The sequence below is a fragment of the Centroberyx affinis genome, unplaced genomic scaffold (assembly GCF_046629955.1).
Source record: "Centroberyx affinis isolate AG114_WGS23_722 - 3 ecotype Tasmania unplaced genomic scaffold, CSIRO-AGI_Caff_v1 ptg000084l_1, whole genome shotgun sequence".
NCBI classification, from domain to species: Eukaryota; Metazoa; Chordata; class Actinopteri; order Beryciformes; family Berycidae; genus Centroberyx; species Centroberyx affinis.
The window spans coordinates 1-20,406 of NW_027278792.1; the positions used below are offsets into that span (position 1 = coordinate 1).

Here is a 20,406-nt window from a genome sequence, read left to right on the forward strand (position 1 = left end):
TCGATCATCGACCGTCGGAGCCGCTGATGAAGAGTTTGGCCATGCGGGTTTTCAGTGGCAGCCATGAACTGCTGATGTTTAAGATACTGCACATCTAACCATGATAACCACCTTTTGTACCCCCAGTAAGCCCTCAGCACCTCCCACACACCTCCACTCAGCAACTGAACTCGGAAACAAACAACAGAGGCAAAGAAAATAAAAATAAAAACAGCCATCTTTCCCACAACTACTGCAGAGTTTTCCAAATGATTCCTGTTGGGGGCGGAGCAACAGTGCAGTAGCAGTGCCAAGCAAAAACAACAGCAATGACTACATCTGTTTATAATGCTGATCTGAGTCCAGGACTCCATTTCCCATGAGCGTCTTCTGGCTAACGCTGCCTTCAAGTGCTGTCGGAAATATCATAATGGCAAGTGGAAAGCAAACGAACGAGCCGTCAAAGTGGTAACTGGGAAAGTTTGGATTTTCAATGACACCCAACGTTCCTTTCCATCCAACAGTCCATTCTGCTATCGTTTCTGATAAAAAGCACTTGAATGCGCAACAAGTTGTATTTATGACTTACAAAGTCAGAAGTCGGAGCTTACGAGGAGCACTTGAAGGCAGCACGAGCGCTTCTAATCTGCGTTCCACTAGAAAGCCTCAGTGCTAAGAGGCTCATGGGAAATTGAGTCCAGCCTTATTGCAGAGAGAATTCGCGAGGGAGAAATACAGGAAATACTACCGTTTGCCAACCTAGTATAGGTTTCACTGACAAATCCCTACAATAGAAAGAAAAAAAAACTGAAGAATAGAAACACAAAGAAATGAAAATCAAGAAAAAAACCAATCAGAACCCGTCCTGAACTGATGCAATCCATCAGTTTCATTTCAGAACAACTCAAAGGTCAAACTGTGAATATCGCATTGACAGCAATACAATAATTTTTTTCTCTTTTCCCTTGAAACACAACAAGTTATTCTTTTTCATTCAAGAAAAAACATGGACATACTAGTGTCTCACAAACAAACATGTATGTATATATCGATCGAACAAGAATACATACACATAAACGCTTTTTTTTTTTTTTTTTTTTTGGTCTTTTTTTAAACCTTGTGAGTTAATCGTAAAATCAGTCAGAAGGTGAAGCATCCGGGATGTGAGGATGTCGAATGGAGTTCAGTGAATCCACAACGCTCTGAAAGTCTGACAGATTAAAATCACCGGTCGCCTCGGGAACGGGGGAAACCGGTTCGACCAATCTAGTCTCTCCCAGAAGGAAGGGGAGGGCAGGACTTTTCACACAGTGCGACGTCCCAAACGAAAAAAAAAATAAAAAACAGCAAAAAAAAACAATGAGTGTTCGAGTGAAGAGCGTCTAAAATGCCAGTCCTCAAGTTGTCCGATAAGATTCCTCAGCATGAGGGAGAAAAAAAAACAACAACACTAGAACAGCATCCATAAATAAGATCGACAACAAAAGAAAAAGTTCTGTGAGACAAAAAAAAAAAGTCATAACGTTTTTCTTTTTTCTTTCCTCCGATAGAAGAAAATGAGACGTGAAAAGACGAGTGCAAAGTCTTGAGTGTAGTTGGTGGGATGATGACGATGATGATGATGATGAAGAAGACGATGATGACGATGATGATGATGATGATGATTCCTCTTCAGATGCGGTGGCTTTATTCATTAGCGGCAGCCGTGGGTTTCAGATGATGGGGCAGGCAGTGGAGGCGGCGATGAGATTGGTTGCGGCCGCTGTCACTCAGGAAGGGAGCGCAAGGGATTGGGTGGTGGGGGGTGGGGGGGGGGGGGGGGGGGGGAGGTGGGCGGGGCCATGTAGGAGTGACGTAATGTACGGCCAGTGGCGATGCTGCATTCGTGTCACATGGGAAAGACGGTAGATTAATACACTTCCTACTTGAAAACACTACTTGGGAACTTGGGGTTTTGGCGATGGACCCCGGTTTCTCTGACATCACCAACAAGGAAAAATACCCGCAGTCAAGTGTAGGGAATGATGTATTCATTTCAAAATAAAACACGATTTTCAAGTCATTTTGTGATCACACGTAAAAATGCCACGACTACTCGCTGGACTTTACATTTTGTGGTCGTTTGGTTTGCTGGAAAAACATGAATTCAAACGTATCGCTCACTAAACGCACGCGTGTAAAGTATGAAACAAACCGATCAGGAGCAACCGACGTCTACAAAAAAACTTCAATCATGGCATCGTGACGGCTTCAAAATGAGTTTAAACACTTTCAAACCATTACTTTCTACCAACGAGTCGTTCTGACAGTTTTTCCCATACGACATGAACGCAGCATAACAAGCGGTGGTCATGATGTCACATCTCAGCAATGACGAATGTCCATGGCCGAGGACTTCCTGGGTGGGCGTGTCCTGTCCAGGTAATGAATCTCACTGGCTGGAGGTTTTCCTAGGCGGGACGTCCGACCGGCTGAAGGGCTTCCTGGATGGGCGGGTCCTCGGAGCTGTAATGATATCTGATAGGGGGCGGGGTGCGGGTCTAGATGGACTTGGAGGAATCCTGTTTGCTGATGAGGACTTCCAGGAGGCGGAGTTTGGCCTTGATCCTCTTGTACTCCCTGTACTCCTCCAGCATCGGCACCCGGTCCTCCTTCTGAACATTTCTGCAGGAGAGAGGAGGGAGACAGAGGAGGATGAGTTTTTATTTTCATGTGCTCCCCTCCCAGAACAGGTCCCGACACGCTGCCGTTTAGCAAGGCACTTAAGCTTACTATTACCAGAGAAAATCTGGTGTTTGGTAATTACGAACCCAGGGACTCAGGAATTGTATCTTACCTGGAACAAACATATCTGTGATTTTCTCCAGATACCCTGGTAGAAATTCCAGCAGAAATGACCTACTGTATTTTGCGTTAACTCTGATTTCTTACAGCAGTTTCGGTCCCGTCTGGATCGACATCTGGTGCTTCATGCAATTACTGACTGGCGCACCCAGGATCTCTATTACAAGGGCCATATAATTTTAAAAGGGAAATGACATTGTGTGACACATTTGCACAGGTGTTCTTGGATTACTGCAGTCCCCCAGTAAATGATTTTACTGTCCAGACTGACTGGAATTACTGATGTGTGTGGGTAAAATCAAATTACTGTGTGTCTCCACCTACCTGCCGTTATGCTGATAGAAATCTTCCTCAAACTCTCTGATGGTCTTCCTCAGTTTCTTCTTCTCCGCTCTGGCCTTCCACAGCTGTTCCAGCAGCTCTGGCCTGGGGGATGATGGGATACATTAGGAACCCAGTCACACACCCTGCCGTAACACTACAATATAACATAACTTAAAAGGGGAAATACACCCAAAATCCATTTTTAAGACATTCCATTGCACTGTATACATCAGCTTCGTCCAGTTTTGATGGGCTTTAAATGTCAAAAAAAGTTCTTAATCCTTTTCAACCCATAAAAAAGTGAGTGAAAGATGTAAGCTGATTGAAGAAGTCTTATAAGTTGCACCAACTATTACTTAAAAGTAGCAGTAATTCACTTCTAGGCGTCAAGCAGGAATGATTTGGGTCTTGAAGCATAGTTTAAGAAACAAATGAGTAAAGTTGATTAAGAAGAAGAGAAAAAGCTGTGACATCATCTCTGTCGAGGAGGTAAAGTAAGGAGGACCGGATGTGAGTTGCTGTGAGCAGGAAGCGAGCTGTAGGTGCAGGAGGGATCAGCGGGCAGGATCATGGTCAGATAAGTGACCTGGATGCACAGTCCTTAGCTGATACAAGATTAGAGACGTGTGTGTGTGTGTATTAACTCAGGCTATAAGTGCAGTGACATGTTAACAAGATGACAGTCTTAACGGATAATACCAGTGTTTTTTTTTTGAGTTTGTGCCAGTCGTCTAGGTTGCACACAGTCAGCATAGTCAGAGATATCAGGACTAGTTTTCCTCCCTTCAAGAGAAGACATTTGCTGCCACTCATTCTCATAAGGTATGAAAAACGACTTCCACAGAGTTTAAATTTGCCCGAGCTAGAAAATCCATCACAGTAAACATGAATTTGGTTTTGTCAAAGTTTCTGATTTATCCTCATTTCATTGTGAGTTGAGTGTTTTCATATCCGTGTGCACATCACGTTCCTGCCAATCACCTGACTCCGCAATGAAATAATCCCTCAAAAACATACATATCTTCTTATTTGGGGCATTTTTGTTAGATGGGACAGCAGTTAATTTCAAGCTAGGTTTGACATTGTAAGCTGTAAGTTGACATTGTATAGTTTTAATTTTATAAATGACGACAAACCAGTAAATGTTAAAAAAAATCGAATTACACATGGCACGCATTGCAAAACAATTAGGGGAAATGTAAACTAGATATAGACTCTAGTAAATGGGCTATAACTCTAAATAACACAGGTATTCTCCTTTAAGAGGATGCTATCTATCTGTAACACCCATCACCTGTGTGTGTGTGTGTGTGTGTGTGTGTGTGTGTGTGTGTCTTCTTACATGGACGAGGCGTTGGAGCTGGACAGCCTCAGGTCCAGCGCCAGCTTCCCTGACCCCTCCTCCAGCTTTGCTCTCATTGGCCCGCCCGTCTGGCTCTTGTTGCTCTGCCTGTCCGGTTGGTTCTGGCTCCTCATTGGCCCGTCGGCCGAGGTCATGAGGTCAAAGGCCATGATGACCTCTGAACTCTGCACCTCGCCTCCGCTGCTCTCTCCCTCCTCCTCCTCCTCCTCCTCCTCCTCCTCGTCCCTCTCCTCCTCTCTGCTCTCCTCTCCTCCTCCGGTTTTCCCCTCCTCCTCCTCCTCTTCCTTGATCTCGTCGCAGAAATGGGCGGTTTCCCCCTCGATGATTGGCTGCAGGGTCTGGCTCCGCCTCTTACTGGAAGGGGACACCTGGGTGAGAGAGAGGAGGTTATTATTGAGAGAAATCTGTGTGTGTGTGTGTGTGTGTGTTTAATATGCATTGTAAAAGGAGTGATACTAACCACAGTATATGTGTTGGTATCTTGTGTATAGTTGCTATTTGTGTGTATTATGAACATTATATAAGGTGTGTGTTTACAATGTCCTATAAAGAGTGTTCCTAACTGTGTATATGTGTGTTTATAACATGCTGCAATAGGTGTAATGTTGTGTGTGTGTGTGTGTGTGTTGTATACGTACAACAATAGGTGTAATGCTGACTCTGGTGAGCATCTGTTTGACCAGTCTGTAGCGATCATACAGAGGCTTCACCACCAGACGCTCCTCTCTGGTCACCTGGGAAACAGCAAGAGAGATGGGGGAGAGAGCGAGAGAGGGAGAGAGAGAGAGAGAGAGAGAGAGAGAGAGAGAGAGAGAGAGAGAGAGAGAGAGAGAGAGAGAGAGAGAGAGTGAGCTGGTTAGAACAGGTTTGAATGGGGCATTTCAGGGGGCTTTGTAGCATAAATGACAACAATACCAGCTGGGATCAAAGGCAGGATTTGCTCAGTGGAAACTTACAGGTCGACCATGCAGGCCTTCGTAGTGCAGCAGGTTCTTCTGAAGGACCGTCTTCTCACTGGACAACTGCTCCTTGGTCATTTTCTACAGAGACAGAGACAGAGAGGGAGAGAGAGAGAGACAGAGAGAGAGAGAGAGAGAGAGAGGTTAATAATATAACAGTTATAGCACATTCTGGCCAACTCTTTCTGCTCTCTATCCTAACAACTTGTGCAGCTGGCATGTAACAATGTACAGTTGCACAGTAGTGACATGTGCCAAAGTCACTGTAGAGCTGAGAATTGATGACATGACAAATATGTGATATGATGAAACACTGCTGACATGCAAAATTCACAAATGAATGTCAATCTGGCGATTCGAACGTGGGTCCTGATCCAGTCTCAGTGTAACATCGAACAGAGCCGTGTGACTAACCTTGATGTCATCAGGCCAGCCGTCCTCTTGCCTCTTCCCTTTGACCCGGCGCTGGATCAGCTCCAGTGTTTCCTCCCTGGTGGGACGCTGACCCTTGACCTCCCCCGCTGCATCGTGGGCGCTGTGGTCCAGCGTGGAGCCGAAGCTCTTGGGCAGGGTGTTGCTCCGGGGCCGAGTCTGAGGGCCCAGCTCGCTCTCCGCACGGTGTTTGGCATCTGGGGAGGGAAAGGAGGAGGGAGGGAGGGAGGGATAAAGCGATGAGGAGAGATGAAGGAGGAAAAAATAAGAAGAATGGAGAGAGAGGGGGATAGAGGATGATAAAGAAAGAAAGAAGGAAAAAAAGAAAGAGAGGAAAAGTGGTTAGAGGAAGAGAGAGAGGGGAGAAAGGGGGAAAAAGAGACGAAGCGAGAGACAAACTTGAGTCTGACATTGTCCGAAAACATCCGCCATCGGATGGTCAGGCATGCAGGAGTCTGATGGACAGCTGCCATGGTGAAGATGAGCCAATAACAACGCATGGAGAAAGGGAAACATGCCCAGAGAGCACACACACACACACACACTGCACGAAAACACAGCCACAACAACACCCACGAAGTCAAACTCCAAACACAGCGAGCAAAAAACAACACATTTTCCTAACAGTGGTCGGTTGAGTTTTAATAATGAAGAGCCAGAGGAAGTCTGACGGTCACAGAACTAGAAATACTAGAATAGACATCCCTTCTGGTACTGGGTGCAACAGTATCTCTAGATAAGGTATCACTTTACTCTGCAATGATCTTATTCCAGTGTAATTACTCGCCCTGTGCAAAAGCACACACCAAAAAAAGTACACAGCTGTGCTTTGACTCCGTATTTTACCTTAATTTGTATTTTCCTTTATTTACTGTAAAGCACTTTGAGCTGCATTTTATGTACGAAGGGTGCTATATAAACAAAGTTTTATTATTATTTTTATGATTATATTGTGATGTTATTCCTTTGTAAGTACAGTATTAGATTTTCAGTAAGTACTTAAAGAGTATTTTTAAGTACTTTTGCCAAGGTGAATATATTAGAATAAGGTCATTGTAAATGAGTGGTAAATTGGTAAAGTGTTACCGCACTGTAAAGTAGCGTATATATTTTCTACTTACTGAGGGGTTGGTACTTACTGAGGTGATACTGTCTAGAGCACAGGCCTGAGTAGGGGAGGTGCGGGGGGGTGAGTGTGTGATGGGGGGGTGAGCAGGTAGAGGAGGAGGAGGAGGAGGAAGAGGAGGAGGAGGGGAAAGAGGGAGCGTGGTGGCGTCTGTGTGAATGGAGCAAAGCCTGGTGCCTCAGGGTGCTTCTGGGTAAAAGATGGTGCTGGCGTCCTGGTTGGCCGATCAGTCAATCAATCAATCAATCGGTCGGTGGGCGGGAGGAGGAGGAGGGAGGAAGGAGGAGAGCGGGTGCTCGCGTTATTGTTGTTTTTAATTTTTTGTTTTGAAACAGAGAGAGAGAGAGAAACGTTTCGGCCACTGCGTTCTCCGAAAAGGAGAGCCGTCACCTCACATATGGAGAGGGGAAGCTAATAGAGCGGGGTTTGTTCAGTTTGGTGAAACGATGCACAATAGAAGTGACACAGCAAAGTGCACAACAGGATTTAAATCTCCTATATCATATTTCACATTCTGTTGAAATCTCTGACACATCCACCACCCAACTGGCTGTTTGGGCAAAAAGGTGCTGGAGGTGAACAACAGTCTATTAAAGGATAAAAGCAGCTAAAGAACACAGGCTAAAGAACACAAGAAATCATGCACAAATTTCCGTAACATTTCCCATCTGCAAAAACAAAACTTTCAAATTCCACGATTCCACTTCCAAGGCCTTCGAAGACCGCAGCTGCCCTGATAACAGTAAGTAATATTATGCAACGTTTTACCTTGCTGAACGCACCCCTAAGGCAATGAACGTGGGTTCACAAGGACGCACCAGCACAGTGAAGGGTGGGAGCCACGCATGTGTGTGTGTGTGTGTGGGTGTGTGCGTGTGTATTTCTGTGTGTGTGTGTGTGTGTGTGTGTGTGTGTGTGTGTGTGTTAGACCAGCACGCATGCGATGTTGGCGCTTTCACAAAGGTCAAGGGTTTGGAGTGGGGCGAGTCAAGCTGTCCATCATGGAACAGGATGGCACACAGGCACTCTAACCTGGACACACACACACACACACACAGGAGCACACACTTGGTCTCTCCCTCTTATACACACACATACACACAGAATACACACACACGTACACAGAGTGTTCCTACCTTTAATTTGTTTGCGGATCTTGGTGAGGTCAGTCATCCATTTGAGGACTTTGGGGTTAGCTGCCTTGTCTCCATGAGAGGGCTGAAGAGGAGGAGGAGGAGGAGGAGGAGGAGGAAGAAGAGAAAAATAGAAGAATGGAAGGGGAGGAGGAGGAGGAGGAGAAGAGAGGGGGAGAGCAAGCATCGGCATTTCAGTGAAAAGGTCAACCAATTGTTGCACAGTTTTACAGTAACACTTGAGGCTTTTAGCTGATGTTCCTTCCCAGAATGACTCACAAAATATGCAAAAGTTGAAGAGGTCAGCATCTGTGATCCCATACTCAGTGCTATTCAGGGTTTGACAATAAGAATTAAGCAATGTCCCAGGGCCAGTAAGAGGCTGACTCGGGCCAGTTTGGTCAGTCAGTGGGCCAACTGGCACCAGTACCTTTACCTGGTCTAATTCAGTAAGCCTGTTATCTCTGCCTCTCTGCTCTGCCATTGGCCCACTCATGTCGCTATGGGGCTTTTTCCAACCAATCAGACTGGATGCCACGTCAGAGTTAGTCAGAGAGTTGTGCAGAGTAAAAATAGCAGTAACTTCGAATAAAGCAAAAAGCGAAAAGAAAAAGGCTGTTTCGTTCCTTGTGGAAGCAGCGGATTCCTTGGATTGATGAATCAAACCTGGCAACGTTCTGTACTGTTGGTCAGTGATTTCAGAGCAAAGCAGACTGAGCTGACTCATTTTTTAAAGGCACTTGAACCCACAAACCACAACTAGCCTGTATGTAAAGCAGGTAGCTGAAAACCCCTCATCGGGATGAAATGAGACTTGCCAGCCTCATGAATTTCCCATCTGGTTTATGTTTTTTCGCTGCTGGTTACAGTTACAGAAATGCTTTTATCAGTTATGGGATATCGGGTTCCATGAATAAAATGCGACAAGGGCCAATTTATATTTGGGAATTTTACAAATACATTTTACAGTAATTAACATACTTTTTAAATTAAGCATCAATCAATGATTCACCTTTTTTGTTGTTTATTAACTGTGCTTTTTTTATTTATGTATTTATTTATTACTTTATTTATATAGTTTATTTTGCCATTTTACTGTTATTTATATAGTTTATTTAGCCATTTTACTGCTCTACAATACGAACTATCAACATGATACATTTCATAATAATAAAATCCTGAAATTTATGAGAAAGAGGTTATTTTCTTGTTTGCCTGCTGGACCAGTGAAAATATATTAGGGGCAAGTAAAGCTCTGACCTACTGGCCCAACTGGATGAGGGGAGAAAAAAATCTTAATGTTGAACCCTGCTATTATGAGCCGGTGCAAAGTTAAAGTGCTAAACATGGATGGATAATAGAATGCTGTGAGCTAGAAAAAGAGATAAGATATTTTATCTTTTACCTTGTAGTTTCTCTCCTTCTCAAACTGCTCTTCAAACTGCTTGATTTTCTTCTTGAGGTGCTGCAGCTTCTTGGTGAGCTGGTGGGACACTGAATCCCCTCCTCTCATCGCCTCTTTGGAGCCAAATGATGCTCGACGGGGCCTGGAGGGGCAGAGATACACAAATGTGAATGAACCGTAAATGGCTCAAAAGAAAATACAATTTACAGGCACTTAAACTGAAGGCATGCAAAGAAGAAAGAACACTGAAAGAAGTAGAAATGTATCAGTGAGAAGAATGGAAAAAATATGAATTGCAGCATTATGAAGGTGTGCAAAATAACAGCAGTAGAACATACTGATACAAAGAAAAGAGAATCAAAAATATGTACAAATTGAATACATAACAACAAAGTATATATTGTTATTTCATACACAGTATGAAATAAAAAAATATATAAAAAAAGATTTGGATATGTGCATTACCAGCTGTGCACATGATCCAACATTCCAGATGGAAGTACCATTATGTACATTCATATTCAGCTATTTCTTCATGTGTTGTTAACTAGTATGAACACCAGAGAAGGTAAAGTTACAGGGACTGGAATCAGATTTGTTTTGACCCCCCAGTGCTAAAACCTTGCAGGTTACCAAAACGCAATGAACAAGCTACTTGTGAGTTCATGTGACTTTTGTTTACAAGCCCTGGTTTGGTTGTAACTGGACAGTGTGAACCAAATTAAATACAAAAATGTAACAAAGTAAACTTCTGCTGTGGTTTGGACCAAAGAAAACAAACTGCAGGTTTGTTCACACCCTTAAACACATAACCTGTGTCACCTCCCTCTTACCTCTGTGCTTTGGTGGGGGAGGTGGCGTCAGGGTCCTGCTGGAGGAAGCGTTGGGCGCTGTGCGCTCCGAAGTCGAGGAAGCGTCGCGCCAGGAGGTGAGGGTGGGAGCGGGAGGAGGAGGGGGAGGCTTCCTGCCCCGCCTCTCCCTCCTCCTCCTCCCCCTCCTCCTCCAGGGGCAGCGGGGGCAGGGGGACCATGCGGCCGGCCAGGGGGGAGAGCTGCGCCTCCCCGCTCTCGTTGTCGTCCTGCCAGGACTTGTAGGCCGGGACGGGGTCTGGAGGGGAGAGGAGAGGCATGGGGGAGAGAGGGGAGGAGAGGGAAGGGGACAGAGAAAGAGGAGAGGGGGAAGAGGAGGTGGGACGGCAGAAAGAGAGGAAGGAGGAAGGAGAAGTGAGGAGACAGAAGAGAAAAGGCTACCATGAGTATTGCATGTCAGGTAAGCACATATGAATGAGACACACACACATATACACACAGAGAGTCTGAAGCGAGTTGTCTGGGAGGGGGGGCTGGAGAGCTAAGACATTCAGCAACACACTCACTCTCTTCCTCTGTAACCCGCTGACTCACTCTTAGCCTGATTAACAGCATCATTACCGTCAGCACTATGCTAACAAGCTGAGTCGGGGAAAGAAGGGAGGGAGGGGTGGAGGAAGAGAGAGCGAGGGAAGATTCGAGAAGATAGAGACGGAGAACGAGAGAGAGACAGAGGGGGAAAAGTGTATTCAGAGAGAAGAAGAGAAGTGACTTGATGATCCTGCCCCACGACCCTGTATTAGGAGGGAAAAGGGAGGATGAGAGAAGGAAGGACAGAGTCAGAGAGTAAGAAAGATGGGTGGAGGGCAGGAGGGGGTATCTGGGATGGTGTATTCTATTTATTCAATACATCCTCCTCCAGGTTTTTGGGGGAAAACACGAGAGACGGCTCTCCTGCCCACCATCCGTCTTATTAAATCTGAAGGAAGGAACAGCGTTTTCTCATGCAGAGATTTATTCATGATGGCCCACTACCATATCAGACAGGCACATTAACATTTAACACAGTACAAGTTTAATAATGTTTCCTGCATTAGCATGTACTGTATAATCCTTTCACTAGTCAGCAATGTATCATGCCCAAACTGGCATGGAACCTTCATAAATAACCTAAAAACCTGTGGGAAAAGAAAGAATGAATAGATAGACAGATAGATAGATAGATAGATAGATAGATAGACAGATAGATAGACAGGTAGTGGATGGGAGGGTAGATGTCAAAGTACTTACCTTGGCCTTCCTTTTGCAGGTGCATACATGAGAAGTCTATGGGGGGGAGGTGGAGATGGGAGGGGGGTGACGCTGTTCGGATGGAGGGAGGGAAGGAGGGAGGAAGACAGGGAAGAGAAGAAGAAGAGAGAGAGAGAGAGAGAGAGAAAGAGAGAGAGGGGAAATAGAGGAGAAGACTTGCTGTGAGGTCCAAGTCAATCATTCGTAACAACTTCACTCATCAACTTTCATTCACTGTGCGTGGGTCTGTTGGGTTTATTTGAAAACAAACTAGATATTTAACACAGCTACGGGAAAATGTTTTCTTTCAATAAGCTCAGGCAATGCAGTTTAATGAAACCATGCATTGCTGGGAAAACACTTACAAACGAATAAAACACACAAATCACTTTGAAAATTAAGGCAAACGTATAATGTGTCAGACTAGCAGCCGGGAAGTCTATTTTGGTGTAATTTCCCTTTAATCCTTTATATCCCTCAAGCCTCATTAGTAAAGTAATAGTTGCTTATGAGTGAAGACTATACTTAAGTATTAATAAAAAGTCTGAATTTATTATTAGATGAAATATTGAAGACCTTTTAGCCTTAATAGACTCTATTCAAGGACATTTATCTTTTTTTCAAGAGGATTATTGTATCAGAAAATAATTGGTCCTTTATTAATAGGCTTTAAATGCAGAAAATCAGTACTCAATATATGCCGATATATTGACAGTATTGTGGGTGAAAGAATATCAATATTATACTGTAATAATGCTGTATCTTTTTCCCCAACCTCTATCTCTTTCTCAGTTACCTAAAAACACAGGATAAGGGCTTCCAATAGTTCAAATACTATTTGAACTACTTGAACTATTTTAAAATGTATCTGAAACAATTTTCACATAGATTTTTAGATGCTGGGATGAATGGGGGTATCTACCTTCCCACTGGTTGTCGGGGAAGAGCTGGAGGTGGGGGGTGTGGCCAGTATTCTGTTGGCATGGTGACAGGTGGTTCCTGTTGGTCTCACTGGTGTTGGCGTTCTGATCACACCGGCACGGCCCAGAGTCCTGGAGGAGGAAGGAAAGAAGGGAGAGAGAGAGAGAGAGAGAGAGAGAGAGAGAGAGAGAGAGAGAGAGAGGGGGAGGAAGGAAAGACGGAAGGAACAAAGAAAGGAGGGCAGGAATGAAGGAGAGACAAAAAGGAAGAAAGGAAGGAAGGAAGGAAGGAAGAGAGACAGACAGGCAAAAAAATTAAAAGACTAAGACAGAATCTACAGTGTGGCCATTTTAGTAGTTTTGTCTCCTGAAAATAAAGTCACGCTACTACAGAATTGAAAAAGGATCAAATGTATAACGTGAAATTCAAGGTACAGATTGGAATTGCCAAATATTTTCACAGACCAGGTGCCTAAATTACTTTCATGTGCTTCTAAACTTTTATATTTCCAAGCAGGTGTGCTCCAGTGAAAAAAAAATATAATCACAAAGCTCTTTAAGGGGAAAGAACCACAGAAACCATAGTAGTTAGTTGTGGAAATACACTGTAATTTATATTCACACATATTGCTACTTACACAGCTTATGATATCAGTCTGCTCCATGTTGTCACAGGGTTGGCTGTCCTGCCTACAAACACAGAGATAAGAAATATCAGATATACTTGTAAAATAATGAGGGCAACTAATAATAAAATGCAGTAGTGCTTTTTTCCCCCAAATATTTCCTCAGGGGACATCAATTTTCAATGTTTTCCTCACATACCGAGCACTGATTTAGTTAGCTACTGTGGTGCAGGCAAATCTTGCAAAATGTGATGTTTTTTATACAAGCTGATATTGCAGTGGAGTGTTTACTGCAAGTCAGCCTACTTTACACCTCAGGGACCCGGGAAGGCTTTGACACCGCAGCACCGTTAATCATTTTTTAACTAACCTTCTCCTAAATTTGTTCCTGAAATCACCAAAACTAATAATCGTGATCACAAAATCTAGCAAAATTTTTTTTTTTAAATTTTTTTTTTATCCATAACCCTGCAGCCTTATTTGGGACCCCATCTAAGTCTTTGGGTTCTTGGACAGATACGAACAACAGCAGAAAAGCAGCACTGAGGCTGACTAACAGCCAGGCAAGAGGCACATGTGCTGCACACTAATGACAGACAACTAAAACCCTTTATGAATGATTTCTTTTCTGTGAAAACTCACAGGTAATTGCTGCATCCTGTTAATGTTTGCTGCTGCAGCATCCCAATTTGCCCACAGGGATCATTAAAGTTTCATCTTATCTTATTAAAAAAAATCCATTCCACTTACTCACTATGGCACTGCTTGCATAGTGGCTATAAAATTAATTTCTTGCAATGCTGAGCTGGCTTCACTGTTGAGAAATTTCACATTTGTTGGAAGTTAAATCAACAGTGTGCCTATGGAGAATCTTATCCTACTTATGAACTCTTGCCTATTTTCACTGCACTGGTGTCAAATGGCTTTTTACATTGGCTGACTGAACCATGTTTACGATTAAGCTTTCCATGCGACATTGACCATGGTGCATTAACTATGGTTGTTACCAATCACAAGCTGGAGGCATGATATGACGAGAGCGTAAAAGTGTACGAGTCCCTAGTGTCAATGAATGTGTGTGTGTGAGAGAGAGGGAGAGAGAGAGAGGGAGAGAGAGAAAGAGAGAGAGAACAAAGGCCTGTTTCAGATGCAGCGTAAAAATGAGCCACGGCTGAGACAGCATGTCGAAACGATTGGTAAACATGAGGTGTCAAGTGATCTGTGCTTTCTTCTCATTCACAGGGCGAGACAACACCGCTGCCTCCTATCTGCTCATATGCATGTGTGTGTGAGAGAGAGAGAGAGAGTGTGTGTCTCTATGGGAAAGAGGCTTCGACGTATTATGGCTTGAGAGAAAACAACATGGTAGTCTGTCATCTATTACAGGGATAAAGTCCGCTCTCCACATTGCTGAGAATGACTAGTATGCAGCTATCTGGCTAATCTAATTAAGTCCAAATTTCCCCTGCATATTGAACTTTGAACCGTTGGACTAAAGAGTCAATCAATCAAACCAGCTCACCTGGCAGTGTTGATGTTGTTCTCGGCGTCTATGAGGGCTTCGGTGTCCAGGTCCATTCCCGAGCTCTCCTCTAGGGCGGCGCCAGAGCCCACTGCATCCTGGGAGAAAGCACACCAACATCTCCAAGTTAGTTTTTCTGTTTCTTATGAATGAGAGTTAATGAATTAAACAAAACTGACTAGAGCAAGGCAGGCTACCAGTGGACTAGAATGAAAGGCAATTATAAATTGGGAATCTAATTTGAATGGGTGCATCCTTGCAAACATAAACTATACACTTTATGATGTTTTTGGTTCCTCTGTGAATTAAGGAGCACAGGGTTATTTTTTACATCGTCTAAACATTCGCTTCGCTTTCAGTGGTAGAAATCCCCCATCCAGCATTAATCCAGCATTAGTACTATAGTAGTAGCCAATGGATGTACAATGAAAGTTCATCATCTGGCATTATTGCTCATTCCGTGTAAAAAATGCCTGATCCAAGGCAGATTACCCCCAAATCTACAAACCTTACAGGAAACACTGAGATTTTGCCTATCCTGCATCTATTCTTTCTATTATTCTGCATTGATCTACTATTAATGAATCTTCTGGGCATCTTCTGCCAGTCTCAGATAAGAATCTCAAAGTCTAGGCTTGACACTAAAGGTGTTGCCATCAAGGCTGCTAGACTTGAGGTAATGGCTACCACATGACTACTACTACTGCTGCTTCTACTGCTGCAGTAATTCACAGTGAGGGGCGGGGCTATGATGACTCTGTGTGTAAATAGGTCAGTGTGAACATACAATGTACGTATAGCAACACATCACATCGCCATCATTTCTATATGGATCAGCACCTTTAAGCTGACTTCATTCCAGTCAACACAGAAAAGAAATGTGTTGTGGTGTGGTGCACAGGTGCTGCTGTCTTTCTTTAGACCCTGAATAATCTATTTAAAGACTTGGACCCAGTTTTATTTTGTTAGGAAGCGACGGACAGAGTCCCCATCTCCCCCCAGACACACACCCCACTCTGTCATCTTGTCTGCCCCTCACCTCGCTCCTGCCGGGTCTTTTCATCATGGAGCTAAAACGGGGCTTGGGACAAGAGCCGCTGTGGCTCAACAGGAAAGGCCAAGAGGTTTTGATTTCCACAGTGACAATCCTTACTAAAAATGTATGTGCCCAAGACTGAAGACACATGCCCTTCACAATACTCTGAACCGTTTTAGATGAAAACACCCAGGAAGTCTCCCTAAAGTCAACTTTTTGAGAATTAAGAAGAAAAAAACCCCCAAAATCTTCCAACTGACTCTTGAGTATTTCTGAGAATGTGTTTTCAAAGGGTGTCATGGGTGCTGGGGTCATGTAACTTAGCACATCATCAGCAACATGAGAGGTTATACTATGCGATGCTATTCCATGTCATGCGCTGGAATATTTTCACATGCGTCCCCCTTCCTACACCTCGTCATTCCCGCGTAATCTCTTGAAGTAATAATCTGCAACTTTTTCATATAAATAAGTGTCCATTTAAGTGCAAAAATTCCAAGATGAAAAGGAGGAACTGAGAGGCGATGCAGATATGGCTCTTCTTCTTCTTTTGGACTGGTAGGTTTCATTATAGTTTATAAGCCGCGGTCTATGTTGAGTGTCTTTAATATTATGTTTTGTCTACATTTAAGTGTAAAACACCAAAGCAATAACTGCTCATCACCAAAGGTGTCGCCAAAGCACAAGAAAAAACAACAATCTCGTGGATTATCACTTTAAGCGTTGAATCAGCAACGGATTGTTTTTACTTAAATAATCTAATCTGTAAGGAAGTGACAGTGTAGGATGCATGAAGTCATTCATTTCTGACCACAAGTTAGTGACAACAAATGACAGCCTGTGTGCACTGATATTTGTTTGTGTGCTTATTAGTGTTTCTCTGCATGACCGCATTTGTGGGTCTGTGTGTATAAGCGTGGGTGCGCATGTGTGTGTGTGTGTGTGTGTGTGTGTGTGTGTGTGTGTGTGTGTGTGTGTGTGTGTGTGTGAAACAGGCCTGTGATTGTCTCTCCTTCATACCCCAGTAGAATTCCAGCTATTGTAGCAATCAGAGCAGAACAATGATAGACTGTGCTGATAATATCAAACATTCAGCCTTGGAATGGACTGATAGACTGAGACAGGAAGGAGGTTAGCTATGGGAAATATGCTGCTAGCCCACACAACAACTGGTGTGTGTGTGTATGTGTGTGTGTTTCTTCAGAGACGCCTCCACTATGTGTGTGTGTGTTGTCAACTGATTTCATGTGTGCTCCTTAGCTCTGTGTACATGAGAGAAAATGAGTGTCTTTGCAATACAGTGACATTTTGTGTGTGTGTGTGTGTGAGAGAGAGACACAGACACACAGACACACAGAGACACACACACACACACACACACACACACACACACACAGGAAGAGCGAGTGAGGGAGAGTGTCTTTGTGTGATTTCAAAGAAGAACCTAAAGTGTGAAAAACTTGATAGATGCTTCTGGGGTATTTCTGTGTCTGTGTGTGTGTGTGTGTGTGTGTGTGTGTGTCTGTGTGTCTGTGTGTGTGTGTCTCTCCCACTGACCTGTGTGTCTTTCTGGCTGCGCTGTGTATGCTGTTCAGGCTGTGTGAGTGGGGTCTCTCCATCCGTGGAGCAGGGGCTGTCCTCAGGGTCTGTTTGTTGCTCCTCGTCTCCATGGCAACTCTGGGCTGGAGGGTCACTGGGATCAACCCTGAGAAAACACATGTACCAGAAAACAAAAATAACTAAATTTAACTTAAGTTCCTTAAACAGTTGCAGTTTAAAACAAAACTAATACAAACCAAATTCATACAAAAAAATTACATTCATGATTAAATCTACACAATTTACCAACTTAAGTATTTGGAAACTGACACATTTAGTTTGGGATTCAGTATCTAGTTTGGATGTGAAATAACATAATGTCCATCAGGTCAAAGTGCAGATTGTCTGCTTCAATTTTTGGGGATTTGTAACTGTACTGATTGATTGTTACGTACATTTAAAGCTGGAAACTACCCAGTACAACCGATCAAGCATAGACCGTCCATAAAGATTCCCATTTTAGCATGTGGTGTAAAAGTCTTATTGTGTAATGACTCCTCGATGTCTGACACCCACAAATGTCACCCACCTCTGGATATCTTATTCTGTCAAGGTGGCCGTCCCCGTGGAGAACGAAACGCTTGTATTCACAGTCGGGGTCGACACCCGAGAGCAGCTGTTCCCCTCAACATGTATCCTCATTAACATCGCTGCTGTCATCATGTTTACCGGGAACCTGAACCGTCTGGCTGGCTGCATAGCTTTGTTCACAATGTTCGCTATGGCAAATATGTTTCTTTAAAAATATCCAATGCCACTTTTGACCACTAAAGAATTTGCGTAGCGTGTTTCTACCAGAAGGCGCGCGGAGGCAAAGTGGAACACAACTGTTTGTTTTTGCGATTGCAAAGTTTTGCCGAGGGCGTAAGAGCACTTCCATGTGTGTATGTGTTTATACTTAATCCAAGTGTAGGCAGTTTCCATGTATGTACTATATGTATATACTGCACTCATTTGTATGTTTGGGTGTGCAAGTGCACAGTGTGAGAGGGCAGGTGTGTGTGTGAGAGAGCGAGAGAGAGAGAGAGAGAGAGAGAGATAGCCGTATGTATAGCCTGAGATGGCTTAGTAGGTTAATGTGAGTGTGTGTGCGTGCCTGTGGTTGTGTGTGTGAGAGAGTGTGTCTAACTACAGTGTGTGTGTGCTTGAGCATGGCATATTGCTTTGTTCACGATGCATTAATTAAAGTTATCGGAAGTTAAGGGTATAGAAGTATGTGTGTATGTTTGTGTTTGAAAGACAACATTCAATAGGACACTAAATAAGAATACAAGAATACCCTGTTGTGTGTTTGTGTGTGTGTGTGTGTGTGTGTGTGTGTGTGTGTACTCTCACCCCTGGCTGTCGTAGTTGCTGAGGTCTTGGTCGATGGAGGTCTTCAGCTCAAAGAAGTGCTGCTCCACTGCAGCTCTGATGGTCCGCTCAATTATACTGGGGAAACACACACAAAAAAACAAAAACAAACACACATGTTAAAGGATACGGCCGGTGTTTTTTATTACCGTCAACAAATCCTATGAAAATAATAAAATCAGCAATGATTTTGTTTTGCCAACAAGTCTCGTCCATGTAGCCGGTGCCAAATGAAGCCATGTCCCAGCAGCCATAGAATTCCATTGTATTAAAAAAAAAGATTAAAAACACATCAAAGAGCCATGCCGTTGCTCTGGGCAACATATTTCATCATCACAATGCACCGGGCCGGCCAACTTTTTCCTCCATCAACTTAATAAGCCAGCTGTAGACACGTTTGCGATCTCAGGAAAGTAGATCAACATTTTTAGTACTGCAACTTGTATTACAACCATATTTGGGTTCAAAACATGGACTGATGAGGAACCAAAACTAAACAAATAACCCAAAGCACCAAAGCACCACAGAATTTACAGTGGCAACACTAGCATTATTTAGCTGCAATGGTCCAATTTCTCCTCGGAGATTAATAAACTAATTTTAACGTCCAGAAAATACACCTTTCCTTGCATGGGCTTCTTCATGTATGAGGTTACACCAAGGTTAATCTTACCTATTAAATAAGGTTACTGCAGGATTAAACTGTTAAATAGGGCTATTCCGTGTTTCAGAAAAAGGGTTTGATAAAGTCCACCCTAGTTTCCATTGTCTTCATATGTAAATGAGATAAAAGTACAGTATGAGTCTGCTCAGTTACATCCCATTCAATAAGCTTAGTCAACTGCTCACCCATTTAATTAAGATCTCTGTTTATAATAAGGCTTAGTAATGCCCAGTGATGGTGTAGAGGTTAAAACCTCCATCTCTGGAACCACATGTATCCCTGTTCACCTAGGATTAAATCCTGTCTGTCGCCAACCTCTATTAATCAAAAACCTCTATTAATTAAGAGACAGATGAGTGGAGAGTTAAAACCGTTGCTCTAAATGATACACTGACTGGTTTATCTCACTGCCACAGATACAGGTAGTGTCACTAAAGCCTTGACATTCATTATGTAAACATAACTCTATACTGCATTGTTTGGATCTCTATGCTGCATTGCTCCTGTTTGTCAGTCAATATGTGAGTTTTCCTTTTATTCACTTTTAGGGCTTTTGCAGTTTTTATTTCATTCTGTTGTGCTAATGATTTGTTTGCAAGGCTGATGACCAGTATGCTCTGGTAGCCTACTGGTATGTTACCAATAATAAATCTTTTTTTTTTCAAGTAGCTAATTGTTCTGCGTGATTATTTCAGCCAGATATTATTATTGTTATTAATAGTAGAAGTAGTATCTGACATTGTTTGCTTATACCAGCAATTTGTTTAGGCTAATGGCCACAAAGGTAATTGTATAAATTTGAGCAGCACAGTTCTTTACTGAATACCGCTAAGTTTTATCACTTTAAGGCACACCGTGTAATGTGGACCTGCAAAAAGAAATATGACATGTCTATAATAAAACCCCGGTGCTCCATTTGTTGAGGTAAATAAAGGCCTCAGCCATGATTGAAGGTTTTACAGTATTTTCCTCTATGTGTGATGTTGTAGGAGTTTCTACTTGATTATAACTAATTCAATAAG

At 43.2% G+C, this 20,406-nt stretch overlaps 1 protein-coding gene across 1 annotated transcript in view; it reads right to left on the bottom strand.

Moving 5' to 3' along the window:
• Positions 1 to 1,784: 1,784 nt before the first annotated feature.
• The window catches only part of LOC139646214 (protein FAM13B-like), a gene marked incomplete at its 5' end in the record, with an annotated part of 53,833 nt that continues 35,211 nt past the window's right edge, over positions 1,785 to 20,406 (bottom strand). Inside the window, 16 exons of the mRNA XM_071522161.1 lie at positions 1,785 to 2,643; positions 3,148 to 3,249; positions 4,490 to 4,878; positions 5,149 to 5,244; positions 5,467 to 5,550; positions 5,884 to 6,098; positions 7,041 to 7,241; positions 8,164 to 8,245; positions 9,566 to 9,707; positions 10,399 to 10,672; positions 11,665 to 11,736; positions 12,587 to 12,716; positions 13,223 to 13,274; positions 14,733 to 14,830; positions 17,326 to 17,473; positions 18,703 to 18,798. Coding sequence (XP_071378262.1) covers positions 2,520 to 2,643; positions 3,148 to 3,249; positions 4,490 to 4,878; positions 5,149 to 5,244; positions 5,467 to 5,550; positions 5,884 to 6,098; positions 7,041 to 7,241; positions 8,164 to 8,245; positions 9,566 to 9,707; positions 10,399 to 10,672; positions 11,665 to 11,736; positions 12,587 to 12,716; positions 13,223 to 13,274; positions 14,733 to 14,830; positions 17,326 to 17,473; positions 18,703 to 18,798 — 2,305 coding nt within the window. The remainder of the gene's footprint in view (positions 2,644 to 3,147; positions 3,250 to 4,489; positions 4,879 to 5,148; positions 5,245 to 5,466; positions 5,551 to 5,883; positions 6,099 to 7,040; positions 7,242 to 8,163; positions 8,246 to 9,565; positions 9,708 to 10,398; positions 10,673 to 11,664; positions 11,737 to 12,586; positions 12,717 to 13,222; positions 13,275 to 14,732; positions 14,831 to 17,325; positions 17,474 to 18,702; positions 18,799 to 20,406) is intronic.